This window comes from Copadichromis virginalis, linkage group LG3, assembly GCF_057382275.1.
Source record: "Copadichromis virginalis isolate Kocher_CV1m ecotype Utaka linkage group LG3, C_Virginalis_male_GT1.1, whole genome shotgun sequence".
NCBI classification, from domain to species: domain Eukaryota; kingdom Metazoa; phylum Chordata; class Actinopteri; order Cichliformes; family Cichlidae; genus Copadichromis; species Copadichromis virginalis.
Genome location: NC_140620.1, coordinates 18,470,860 through 18,485,174, shown reverse-complemented (window position 1 = coordinate 18,485,174; position 14,315 = coordinate 18,470,860). Strand labels below are relative to the sequence as shown.

The following is a 14,315-nucleotide window of genomic DNA, read 5'->3' as shown; positions in this document are numbered from 1 at the left end:
TTATCAATGACTATAAAGTCATGTATACACTGTCTTACCATGGAACTTGCAAAGTCATAACTGAGCAATAGCAGCCCTGATTAGGCCAGCACGTGTCTAACGTCTTTTTTTCTTGGTACACATTATTTTATTCTCTCTATGAAACATTTAAAGAAACAGACTGAACATTGTTTTTTAATATAATTAATAATCTTGAGTTGTTTTATTTAAGTTCTGCATGTAAATCCACAGCATCGACTTCCTGTTATTCAGTTTCATGTGAAACAGCTGAACGTTGTCACCGCACTGTGCTCTGGTTTGGCTAATAACAGTCTTCATGTTGTGAGAACCTTTTATTTTGTTTTTGTTTTCTTGATTTCTGCAGGATCTCCCTTGCTTTTCTCACATGGTTTTGTGGGTTTCAAAAAGCTCTCAAATGAAAAACTTGATATGTTGCAGTTTGGGTGTGGCTAACCAACACATGACACTCTTCAGTGCAGAAAACGATGAACATTGAAACACAGGTGCAGACTAAAAACAGCAGGGGCATCATTCGGTGGCTGTACGATGCACAGAAAAGTTTCAGTACAGGATATGTGTGTGTTTGAAACTGAAGAGTTTAATCTCTTTATTTCTGCACTGCACAACCAGTGAGCAGCAGCTGACATGGTAAATAAATGAATTTTTTATTGATAATTTTTTTTAATTTTCAAAGTAAAAATTAAAAAAAAAAACATCCCAAGTAGCTAGTATTGTTTTACCTGCATATTAAATATCCGAGTGAAGCTTGAAATTGTCTTGAATGAACCAGTGTCTGTTTCAATCTTCTAATAATCCTGGGTGTTACATCAGAGAACCTGCATTATAACTGTAAATATAAACATTTTTACTAGTTTGTCATTGAATTGATTTGTGTTAAAGTTAGGTTTCATGTAACTCATAGCCCAAAGAAAGATTTTCAGAAGTTGGAGATGCTGTGTTACAAATCAGTTCTGTTATAGGATGGCAGTCCGAACAAACTCCAAGGTGATGTAGGACAGTGGGCAGGGTGCATAGTTAAAGGTCTTAGGAGTCCAGCACATGGAGAGGTGGAGGTTTTGTTTCAGGCACCAACTGAACGAGCAGACATGACATGACTGAGACTTGGGTGAAATATAATCCTGGCATTGTGTGTGCAGTGAATTACTTGAGAGTTGACTGTGGAAGGAACAAATATACTGTTAGCAAGGTCTCTTGTAGGCTCACAGTCATCTTGTTGGGCTTCACAGACCATTGAATTGGTCTTCCTGTTTACACAGACAGGAGGTTGGTAGGATAACCTACTGGAAGCACCTATAAAGTGAAAAATGTTAGTAATAGACTTGAGCATCTGGCCTCATTTAGAGGTGCCGGGCTCTTTATTATAAATGAAAATGCACAAATACATATTAGTACATAGATGTGTCTCATACTGTTGTATGCACATCTCACTTTAAACTGCTGCTGCTCCATCCTCAGGCAATTCTCCCCTCATCAGGCTCCACCTTTGCTGCTGTATTTTCTTGTAATGATCACATTTAGAGGCGATCAAGTCAGACAAAGCAGAGTGCTGCATTGCCCAATAAGGAGATGCATCACAGCTACTAATTTAAACAGGGTGTTTCACATTGTATTATATTTATCTCAGTATACTAGCAAAATAGTTTTGGGATAGTCCACATACCATGAAGAGGCCAACTTTGAGTGGGTTTAGAGACTGATGAACTTCTTACAAAGTTCACCAAACAGTGAAAAGTGCATACGGTTGTTTAGACAAGTAGGATGTCAGTGTCTAACATGTCTTAATAACACCTTTTTCTAAACTCTTTTTTGTTTAAAATGTGTTTTAAAAAACACAAAACCATTTGATCTGTAGTTATGAAAATGTATGTTATTCAAAAACATACACTGCATTATGTTCAAATACTAGCTTGCTAGCCGGTTCTCTTCAGTAGTAAAGTCTAAAGTCTCTAAGGTCTCAAGTAATATTTTTAATTTTATTTTATGTTATTTTATTTTTAATACAGTTATGTAATGTTCAATTATGCCCAGAATGGCATCGCTTTGTAGTCATCCACACCAACATGCACATGAAAATTCTTTGTGTCAGTGACCTGGAGTAACCCTCTTTTGAACTGAGGCCATACCTCTGGGCCAATCACAGTTGTTCTAGAATCAGGCTCTCTGCCCTCAGCCAATCAGCACTTTTGTAGTGTGTCAGTGTCAGTGTTTTTATCACTGGCAGCACTAGTTGCCATGTTTTGGGTTTTGCCATTCATGAAATTATTTTTTCTCCTAAAGCTGTCCTGAGGAGTTTCCATGTTTTTTAGATTACCATGACTTGGATGACTGACAACCTACACGGACATATTTCTCCTAAAGCTTTTGTCTTTGTGTCTTTTGAGTGTTTTTTTTTTTAATTATTGTATGGTGTAAGCTAGTCGTTCATTCACAAAGTAAACATTATAAGAACTCCCTCATCCCCAAGTCGACTGCTGATAATATTGTGATCAGTCTACAGACAGTCTACAGAAACATAAATATATATATATATATATATATATATATATATATTTTTTTTTTTTTTTTTTTAAATATATATATGTTTTATAAATCATATAATATACTTGCTGGTCCTCTGAGCAACACAAATCTTTGAAAAATATAAATTATGAGCTCAGCCTAAATCTTGATTTTAAAAAAGTGAAAAACCAATAAAACTATAAGATATCCATTGTCAAACAAACAATTTACTTGAGAGCAGTCCTGAAAGTCCTGGATGAAGAAGTAGCATCAGTGAGTGGTTCAAAAGCAGCTGAGTGTTTTTAATTTTTGAAACCAACTGTTATTTTATACTCTGTGCACAATGACAGCTAAAAAACCCCGTAAAGATCAGAGAGGACAACAGATTCAGTCTGAAGCTCAGCCATCAGTGAGTCATTGTTGAACTTCTTTCTCAAACACTAAAATCAGGCTCCATTTCTTTCTGTATATTTGAGATTAAAAATTATTTTGATGGAGAAATAAGTTTAAAAGTGCCATGGAAACTACTTCAGCTAGACAGAGAAGGGACATGTATAAACCTGCAAATGAATTCAGCTCAAACGCTGATGTTAATGTCCCTTAGTGAGGTTTTCCAAGTGATTACTTTCCTTTGAGGGCCTGAATAGGAACTGAGAGGGAAGTTATCTGTAAAACATAAGAGCATGGTACATCACACTTTCTTTGATCGTTCTTTTGAAATATATAAAAATGTTACAGTATCTTTTTTTAATTTTTTAATCCTTAATGTGTTTTGATGGAAATAAGTCACCGTTTCCACTTCATGATCCACTTTTTGATGATTCATGATGAAAAGGCAAGACAGTTATACTGAGTAAACATTTGCACAGAAGGACTGTTGCTTATGAGAATGGCATGTCTTTGTAGGTTCTCATTGATGCCATCATTCAAATCTCAGTGTCAATGACCCGGAGTAACCCTCTTTTGAGGTGAGGCTATACCTCTCAGCCAATCAGAGTGTGAATCGGAAACCCAGCATCCACTTCCTCAATCAGGTTCTCTGGCTCATTTTTCATTCAGTGTTTTATGCACACAGATAATAAATCAAATTAAATGTAAACACTTTATGAGCACAAAAACAGAAAAGAAAAGTTCGAGATTGATTTTCTTTAATTTATAGGTTTCATTATATAGGGTTTATATAACAACAATAACAGTCATATCAAGGCATGTGATTTTTGTGGTATAAAAACACTTGTGGAATAAAAACAGGGATATGAAGGGGGAGAGCTCCAGTAGAAACAGCATCAACAGATCAGAAAGATTCTGATAAAAGAAGGCTCATGAGTACAGAAAAAATTCTGAGTCATCTTCATCATTGCTAACATTACATTCAAAGTGGACATGTGCAGAGGAGGGAATGGGAATATACTGGCGCCAAAGATGTTGAATATGGAGCTGTCAGAAAGGAGGAAAAGACCTCAGAGAGATTCATGGATATAGTTTAGGGGGGCATGCAGCAGGAGATGGAGGTAGATGATCCGCTGTGGTGAACAGGAGCAGCTTAAAGAAGGAGATGCTGATGTGCTCTTTAACAGTACAAGTAGTGCTTAGAAAACATCTATAAATAATAGCTACATACAATAAACTTTCAATACTCTGAATTTAAACTATTTAAACTGTAAGTACAGCTCCACCTCACAGCATTCTTTTTCAAATATGAGGATTTCCAGCTGGTGTTCATGAAGCTCATCGAGCAGACAGTTTTTTTGGACTGTTTTTCAGATATTTTACAAATAATGCTGTTATTGAATGTTCAAACTTTGAATCTGAAAATGTTTGCTGGACAGATCGTTGATGTTTTGCACCAAAGAAAAAAGAAACGTTAAGCAATTATTTAAATTTTCTTTTCGGATGAATAAATCCTTAGTTTAAGTTCTTTAGCGTGCCTTAAAGAACAGGTTGAAGTCTTTCACAAAGATGCTGAACACCAAATACACAATGTGATGGATAATTTCAGTCAACACTGAGAGGTTGAACCACCATTAAGGTGTAAAAATCTCTGGGACATTTCAAACATGCTACAATTCATTAGGATAATTTCTCTGTTGCCGTCTTCTGTACATCAAAAAACCAACAAGAGCAGTAACAAGAAGCAAAGCAGAAACTGACAGACCAACTTTCAGTCCAACAAATCCAGCCTCCTTCCCTCCATCCTCTGTGTCTCCTCCTGTCTGACCTGCAGGTGAGAAACAGGTGTCAGCTGTCAGGTAGGTGATGAGTGAAGAACAGAACAGAATCCATTTCCTCTTCAAACTGCTGTCAGACATTATCTACTGCACTCTGATCACATCACTCAGACCAGCTGCTTTCTACAAAGTCTCATCAACAACATCTTTAGGAACAAACATCAACAAGCAGGAAGCAGCTTCACCTCTGATCACACACACACTCAACTCTACTCACTCACCTGGAGGATCAACAGCTCTCAGGTAGATGATGCTGATGGGGTCAGTCTTCAGATGAGCTCTCTTCCTGCGGCTTGTTCTTCTCTGGACGACACGACACTCGTATGTTCCAGTGTCATTAATCGTCACATTGTTCAGAATCAAAGACACATCTCCATCCTTCATCTGTCTGTCCTGCAGATCCACCCGGTTTTTAAAAGATGGATGCTGGTCCTCAGGATCAAACTGCCCATCCCGATAGGAAAGGACATATTCATCTTCTATATCAGCTCTGCTCCACTCTACAACTATAACGGAGATGCCCTTGTCTGGAGCTTGACATGGCAGAGTGACATTCCCTCCAGACTCAGCTGGGATGACTTTCTGGTCTGAAAGCAGGAACACCATACAAGCAGAGAGGTTAAAGGGATCAAGTGTTCACTTCTACAGCAGAAAGTCACAGTGAGGATCACAGAGAAAGAGAGCACTAGTCTCTGGTTTATAGTGGTTGAATCCTTTAAACTTGACCATCAGACCTGATGCTGACCACAATCTTGTACACTAAGTACAGAACACAGATGAATGACATTGAGCTCCAAAATAGCTCCTGAAGTCTGCAGTAAAACTAATGTAAAAAATACATATTTCAGGCCAAACGAAGTAGCTTCATAAACCTTAATGAGGACTTGTTTTTTAGTATGCACTCTAGATATAAGAATGTGTAAAAACAATACAGACAGGAAAGTGTTACGAAGTTTCCTGTCTTTAAACGCCTTTGTGAAAGTGTCATATATATATATATATATATATATATATATATATATATATATATATATATATATATATATAGATATAAAATTATTTTTTAAAGATATTACCTTTGTTTTCAGCAGTTGCGTGTGAAAAGAGTTGATAAGCACACAGCAGGAAAATCCACACTTGAAATGATCTTCGAGTCATTGTGTGAATGGATTAAAATCCTCTTGAGGAGTCTTTGTAATGCTGAGGCAAAGATGTAGAAGTCAGAGTGTGACTCTTTGGTACTGTAGCGTTATTAAAGTTCACACATGCTGATCATCAGATGAGGTGCTGATTGGTCAAGCCCCGTTTGCCTGAAGCTGCTGATGTTAGTGGGGCGTGGCTTTCATTTTTTGTACGTGTGGTGTGTTTGTGTGTGATGCACTTGGGTCCTGGATTACATCACACACAGTTCACGTTTTATCGCTTGTCCGGACGTCGAGTAAACACCGGCGGTGCACGCGCGGAAATAGCGGAAGTGGGAAACTGATGAAGAGTGAGGCTAGGCTAAAGAGTACAACCACTCCACACCAATGACTGTAGAAAACACACACGCACACAAAACGTAAACTCGAAGGACTGGAGCTGCTGATCGAACAACTTTATCCTCAGCTGCAGTGGTTTAGTAGAAACCTGCTAATCCCAGACACCAGAGCTAACGGACAGAGCTAGCTACCGACAGGACAGTAGTTTAGAGGAGTTGGTTATGCTACTGTCTACCCTCGACACAGCGAGGAGAGTAAGCCGCGGGATCGTAGCCAAACATGGATCCCAAGGCTCTGGTAGTAGTATGGTCAATACCACCCGTTGCTAATGCTATCTCTGAGTCGTTGTATCAGCTGTCATAAACAATCAGCTTCTAAGCATGACTTAGACCAGGTGTCATCAGTGACAGTGAAGGGCCTGCACTGGACCAGACACAGTTTAAGTAGATTTGACAACGTTTTAAAATACGTGACACTCTGGCGTGCCAGGAGAACAATGCGCAGTACAAATATGCACTGAATGTTCATATTCTTATAACAAAAATGCAGCAAAATGTTGGTATTAATTAAAATTAACACCTCATCTAAAACCAGGGGCGATTTTAGTCAGCAGGGCTGGAACGTTTATTACCGCGGGGGCGTCATTGCACTGCATTTCAGCCATAACCCGCCGCGTACCATAAAAACGCCGATGGTCCCCTTTGCCGCGGGACGTGACAAAACTATGGCAACGCCGGCATGTTACGCCTCCGGAGTGAGAATGGGCGTTTAATTAGCAACAGCAAAACATGGAAGAGCTGAGTTTGTGTCTCACAAACAGATTTTAGAGATTTTTACTTTGTTATAAGACTGGTGTAAAAAAAACACTGTGACGCGTTCACTGACATGTTCTCCTTCTTTCACTTTGCTGTATAAAAAGAGAACAGAGAGGCTCTGCTTTGTGCTTATATTCTCCTCCTGTGTGTTTGTGTGTGCAGAGTTTCTACCAGAGCCAAATGTCATCTACTCCTCACTGAAGTCGTCCACCAGTCCAACCACTGGGATCCAGCTGCTGCTCTCTAACTGGTCCACACAGCAGCTCAGACCTGACACATTCACTGTAAACACACTGGTTTATATTCTGTTTGTTCTCCTCGTGAAGTTAAGTACAAGCAGAGCTGAGAGTCGTCTGCTTATCAAACAGCTACACATTTTATAGGAACAGGTTTTATGGACAGAAATCTAAAACCTGTAAATCTGAAGTTCAGGAACAGATTTTCCTGCATCTACAGGATGGATCACAAATTACAGTAAAATATTATTTAAAACATCTGCTTCATTACTAAAGTGTTCAGCAGCAAGTTTCCATAAAGAATAAAGTAAAAAGTGACTCTAATTCGTAAAGCGAGTCAGAACAGACACCGTGTTTAAGAAAATCTTTAATGTGCTCATTTAAAGTTTAGAAACGAATTAGTACTTTTAATGAATGTGATGTTTGCCTGTACGCTCTTAACACTGTCTGTTTCACTGTGCAATGTAATACACAAAGAAATTAACATGATTTTTTTCATGTGAAGCAGCAGTACAGGTCATTTGTAATCATGTGGTCGTGTGGATTTGTTACACAGCTTAGTATCATACAAATTCACATTTCAAGGTCAAACTTATTTTAATAAATGCAAATCATTTTTATGTAAACAAAATTATTTGCAGCACTAATAAACTTCCTTTATGTACAATGTGTTTGGTTTTCTCACATGAACTCTGGTGATGCATTTTCCTGACATTAAGCTGACATTAAACACCTCAAAAACACTTCTGTTTTAACATTCATTACTATGACACTGGCCTTGAACTATACTGTATTGTGACACATGAACAATAGACTAAACCAGAACTGTTTCTGCAGTATGTAGCCCACTCCACATGCTCATTAGTGTTTGTCTTCACTGAACTTTAAATCACGATGTCACATAAAAACACATCACACTTTCACAAACCTCCATGGATTTAAATTCATAACACTGTAATAAGTATTGATTTGGTGTGTTTACATTAGAAGATGTGGTAACAGGTGTGAAGGCACCTGACAGCAGCTGATAGTTCAAATAGTCTTTTCTTCTGTTTTTTAAAGCCTGTTCTTCAATCAGAAGCTGATTTAGCAAAAAAGTTAGTTCTGGATTTAGTTTCAAGTTAGTGCACTGAAGCTGACCCCCTCTTAACCTTCTGACCAATTGTTAATAGAATAAACTGTTCGGTTGCTGCCCTCTACTGGCACTGGAGTGCTACAACACCCTTCAACTCTGAGTCTTCACCACTGAAAATGTAAAAACTCCACTTTATGAATGTGCATCAGCTGTTTTGCATCTGATATGGAGGAAACTTCATACTAATACAAGTTTTATAAAATGTCTTCTGTAAATACTTTTTATAGGTTTGTTCACACCTGCTGTTCACAGCTGGTTTCACATAAAGTCCAACCTGCTCAGTGACATCACACGGATCAGGAGTGCTCAGCTCTTTAAAATAAAAGCCTGTTACACATGAATTTTATAGACACTGAATGCAACAACAAATAAAAGCACAACTATAGGTTCAATTTTTTTGATCTATCCATAGTAATATACATTATTGGCCACTTTATTAGGTACACTTTGCTAGTACTGAGTTGCACTCCCTTTTGCCTTCAGAACTGCCGACCAATGATCAATCCAACTTCGAAATATAGTAGAAAGATAGTCTGAAAATATAAGAAATTATTAAACAGAAAAGTACTAAACAACTCACGGTGATGATGCTGATTAGAATCATAGGTCCTTCCACTCCCTGGACAACACGGCACTCGTATATTTTTATATAGTTTCCTTAATCGTCACATCCTTCAGAATCAAAGACACGTCTCCATCCTTCATCTGTCTGCCCTTCAGACCTATTCTCCATTTCTCAGGCCTTCACTCACTCTGCAGGATCATGTTTAAATAATCTGCTAAAGGTCCACTGCCCTCTCTCCCAGACATGTTCAAACCTCCACACTTATGTCATCTGAACCTTTCCAGTCCTCATCCACTTCATTGCTACCCTTATTTCCTCCTGACTAATCCTCTGCACTTCCTGATTCATTAATTGTCCTCCTCCCTCCATCTCACAACCCTGCAGAGGTTACATCTCTGTCAATGACGACATAGTACACCTATGTTGTAGTACACTTCTTAAATCCTTCTCAGTGCTAGAAGGCCTGATTCAGGACAGAAGAGAGCTGCTATTATTATTAGAGGTTAATCTGCATTAAAATAATGTAAAGTCTTTAAAGTGATAGACAGAGTGGCTGATACTTTACGTGTGCACTCAGGTTTTAGACTTCAAAAGTTTTTAATTCCTGGTTTTACTGATTAACTACTTTGTAAGTGGACAGCCTCTTTGACTACAAAATAATTCATGCACGTGTCTTTGCATTTTAATCCAAAAACATTTGATTCTCATGTATTTGAATTAAAGGTTTATCCTGTCTTATTTTTCCATTTATGAACTTTCTTATGTGAATTGTGTACCTCACTGCAGTGTTTGGACACTTGGTCCATAGTTTAGAGGGAAGGAGTGGCGACCTCTGGGTACTGGATTCTCCATTTTCATTTTTGGGCTGTGCTTTGTTCTGTAGTCTCGTCTTCCTTATTCCGTTGTACCTTTAAGAGCTTTTTCCCCTGCTGCAATGAGAAGAGTGGATAAGCACACGTCAGGAAAATCCACATTAAAATTGATTTATGATTCATTGTGCGGATGAAATAAAATCCTTTTTATCATATGAAATGTCTTTTGTAGTCCATGATGATGTCGTATTGGACTCCAGTGGTGCTAACGCCCAGAGCAGCCGGCGTCGGTGGTGCGTTTTGTTGACCGTACGACTCCAGAAATGTGTAATTTTATATTTTTTAAGAGTTTCATCAGAGCTTTGAAGAGTTTCTTCTTTTCAGTCATCTGCTGATCTGCTGTAGGTCTTACTGGTGAAGCCTCCAGTGGGTGTCATGTTGCATTTCTGACCCTTGTGAGTATGTGCACGTCTGACCCATCTGGCAGTTATTATTGGTATTGGCTCAGTGTGTACTGGGAACCCAATTTGTTCTACTCATGTGGGAAAAGTGCATCTTCCACTTCCTTCCTTCCACAACCCAGGTCATGAACAGCCGAACCGAGATCTGGATGCGGATGCAGATCGTTTCTTTTTCACTCGGTGCAGCTTTTCTTGTATTTACGGTAGAGTGATTCTAATCTGCGCAGAATTTTTTCTTTGGTTTTACGACTCATGACACAAAAGCCCAAAGGAAACAGACCAATCCCGTGCACTGTAACGATGATGTTACTGAACCAGTCATATTATTTATCCAGAGTGCCTGTGAAAACCGAAAGCCCAGTTTGTTAAAGCTGAGATTAGGTTTTATATGAAATGTAGGCTAGTTAAGGAAAAAGAGAAACAGAAGCTCAATCTCGATTTTTGTGTTTATTATTATTTTAATAAGAAACCACAACTTCTTCAAAAGCTCCTTTTTTTTTTTTTTTTTAAACAATTTTATGAATGCAAACCTCATCTTAATTGTTGTTGTAGCTGCTTTTAGTTCCCTCATTTCTGCAGCATCTGTTTGGGACCTACACCTGTTTGACACGGTGGCCCTGAGAGATGAAATGCACTGCAACGCAAGAAAACATAAGCAAATAGAAAAACAAAAAAATGCTGCATAAAGACACAAGTGAAGTGATTTAGGGGAGACAATAACGTAGTGGAACAGCTGTGCAAGTGACAAAAAACTGGAACATGTGAAGGAGCAGAGAGGCTCACTGAAAAGAAGCCGGGGATTTGTTTGTGTTGCGAGGGAGAAAAAGATGCAGATAATGTGTTTTCTAAATCTGAGATTCATATGTTTGTTGACCTTTTGCTTTTCTCAGCTTGCAGTGGATTTGGCCTCTCAGGGCCACCATAGTTAAATGCTTTAATCTAATTTAAACATCACAGCACAGGTACTTCTACTACTGGATGTCTAACCATAAGTTATGAATATTACATGCACAAAAATGAATAGTAAAAGCTTCCTATATTTCAAGCAACATTTTAGTTTGTGTGTAAAGTACATGTGAGTTGTTCTGAAAATAAAAGTGTGCTGTGAAATAGTTTTGAATTTCTGACCTCGCATATCTGTAGTTATAAATTGTGATTCATGTTAAGAAATTTGGAATCTAAGAAGAAATAAGAAGAAAAAATGTGATAATCTCAAACAGTTTGTTCCTTATGCATCAGAAAGATTTTCTTGGATAGTTTGTTGTTATTTGCATTTTTGTTTTCAGAGGTAACACAGTGCAGGTGTCTGCATTTCTAAAGGGAGTTCTCTGAGCGCAGCATCATTTTCCACCGGTGGCGATTCATCAGAAAGTCGTCCTTCACGTCATTACAAGCAAAAACAAGTCAAAGTAATCAGCAACAATTAAAATATAAAAAATATATGATTAAAATATAAAATTAAATGTCTCTTGATTTGCTGGTTCAGGGGATCCAGCAACTGGGCAGAGAAAATGCTAAAGGTAAATTTATCACAAAGTTCTGTGTCTTGTTTAATCACGAGCGCTGTGCCAACATCTTATGAAGCGCTGGTGGCCACTCTGACGGCCACTAGGAAGAAGGTGATTGCCTTCCAGGGAGAGCTGGTTCTGCAAAGTGTCCACAACAACGTTGACATCATTCGGCTCCAAGAATGAGAAGCCGGTGCTGGGATAGGACAGCTTTCCTTCACAACACTCAGTTTTAGAACTGAACTCCAATCACCAATCGGATTTGACTTAACAGTACACACCGCCAGACTCAGCTGGCATTTCTGCATAGGATTTTTTTGCTTTTTGCTTTCAGTGTGACAAATTAAGTATTTTATACTTCAGTGATTTGGACCACAGATCAGGAATATAATGCTTTTTGCATTCACTTGCCTCTACAGTTTATTATCATGACCCCAGACCCCCACAGGACATAACTTACAGCTTTACCACCCTGAGCACACCTAAACTTGTGTGATCCTAAAAGCTAAGCAGGGTTGAGCCTGGTTAGCACTTGGATGGGAATTTGCCTGGGAATACCAGGTGCTGTAAGCTTGGGGTTACTGTAGAGCATGTCGCCTACTTACATGAAGGATATATGTAAATGAGCAATGCTCAACTTCACTTTCAGGACAGCCTGAACACAAAAAGAACTTAATAAATTAACAAAACACTAAAAATTAGAAACATACCCCACTTTTCAAAACACAATACTACATAGATTCAGAAGTCCACAAAACACTGGGAACAAACCCCAGGATCCGAACGCAGTTGAGCTTCCTCACTTTTGCTCTTTAAATCATTATCAAAGATCCATTTCTTTATTTTTCCATTTTACTTTCATTGGGTTACACGGCACACTGCACTTTCCATGTGAGTCAGTGTCACATGATCCACAGCCACAAAGACAATAGGGCCATGCTGAAATCATGGGATCAGCACCTAAATGTGAAACTGCTGGGTTTTTTTTTGTTTTTGTTTGTTTTCTTTTTCTTCTTTTTTTGTAAAATGTTCAATTCAATGTAGTCAATATAATTTTATTTATACAGCACCAAATCACAATAAACAGTTGCCTCAATGCATTTTATATTGTAAGGTAGACCCTACAATAATCCATAGTGATCCATTACTTGTAACATGTGGGGCTAATATGCTTAAAGTGATCTCATTTGGTTACAGTAATGTCATGAAAACCTGCCATTGTGACAGCCCTAATCGAGCATAGGGTCAGCATAAAAACAGTCTTTTCTCCAGTAACTTCAGTCTTTAGCATGGAAGCCAAATCATGTTACATTCATCATGTTCACCTTCTTTTTAAGACAGTAAAAAAAAGGTCAACATGTTATTTCAGGACATTTTTAGATAAGAAAGCAGGACTCATGGTTCACCTTTCTATTCCTGCACAAATGATATTTTTAGAAACTGAAACTGGTTAACTAACTAAAAAGAAGGTTTCAATGGCACAAGTCAGACATTTAAAGATAATTTTGTTATTTATTTTTCTATTATTTTGTTTTAATGAGGTTCTGTATGGAGTAACATGACACTCATGTCAGTGGCACATAAGTTGATTCTGTTCATCTGGACGTAACGTTTTCAGTGGGAAAAACGTTTCGTCACTCATCCAAGTGACTTCTTCAGTCTGACCTCCCAGCTCATGTTCCTTCAGTGGGCTGGTTTCAGTCATTATGCAAATGTACTGTTTATAAGATTGGGGAAACCTGCAGTCAGCTGAGACTGAAGAAGTCACTTGGATGAGCGACGAAACGTTTCTCCCACTGAAAACGCCACGTCCAGATGAACAGAATCAACTTTTGGAGATTTACTTACCTGGATGATTGAGCATGCATCAAGACGTTACAGTTTTTCTTAATTGCTTTGACCTGCCTACAGAGACTGGATCCCCTCAGTTTTCATCATCACTATCTGAGCAGAGCAGGAGACACTTCTTGGAAATGTGTTAACCCTTTCTCATTGGCTTGACAACTTTTCCCCACCTTTTTGCAAAACAATTAATCTCATTCAAGCAGTCCAAACCCCATTGTTTAAGCTGTGGTAACCAAACAGAAATCACCTATTTCTAACTATTAGAAACTACCAAGATCAGTATGAAATCAATAAATCACCTGCTTTTGAAGTCCTTACCACAAACTTTCATTTCGCAATCAGTCTGCAGGCCTTCAAAGATGCGACATCTGTGTAGTTCTTTACCAGCATCAGTTGAGGAGGTCTAAGGTGAGCGATTGAGTATCAAAAGTGGCAATTTCTTATACTGTAATAGATTTTATTTTGGTTTATATGTATTTTTTTGTAATATTTCCAGTGTTTCAATATTCAGTCACAGTTTGAAAAAAAGTCATTGACTCAATAAAATTAGCATCAAACTATTTCTGATTCTGTTTCATATTTTAAATGTTTTGGCATTATTAGAGCCTTTTGCAAAGACAATGTGTCACTTTGAGCATGAGTGCCTCTGTTTAGGCCTTTGTGTTAACTGTTTGGAAAAATGTGGATTTCACAATTGGAAAATTACTTT

At 38.2% G+C, this 14,315-nt stretch overlaps 2 protein-coding genes and 1 pseudogene across 2 annotated transcripts in view; 2 read left to right on the top strand and 1 right to left on the bottom strand.

The window, feature by feature from the left end:
- LOC146713181 (uncharacterized) overlaps window positions 1–8,018 on the top strand; it is a 229,722-nt gene extending 221,704 nt beyond the window's left edge. Inside the window, exon 6 of the mRNA XM_085452307.1 lies at window positions 7,207–8,018. Within this exon, the coding sequence (XP_085308433.1) occupies window positions 7,207–7,427 (221 nt within the window). The 3' untranslated portion in view covers window positions 7,428–8,018. The remainder of the gene's footprint in view (window positions 1–7,206) is intronic.
- On the bottom strand, window positions 3,634–6,521 carry LOC146713182 (programmed cell death 1 ligand 1-like). Its single transcript, XM_085452405.1, has 3 exons — window positions 5,825–6,521; window positions 4,970–5,335; window positions 3,634–4,738 (listed from the first exon to the last, which is right to left on the bottom strand). Exons 1-3 carry the CDS (start codon window positions 5,904–5,906, stop codon window positions 4,581–4,583), a joined length of 606 nt encoding a protein of 201 aa, XP_085308531.1. The 5' UTR covers window positions 5,907–6,521; the 3' UTR covers window positions 3,634–4,580.
- Window positions 8,019–11,715: 3,697 nt separating the features above from the next.
- On the top strand, window positions 11,716–11,947 carry LOC146713180 (costars family protein ABRACL pseudogene; annotated as a pseudogene).
- The last annotated feature ends 2,368 nt before the right edge of the window (window positions 11,948–14,315 follow it).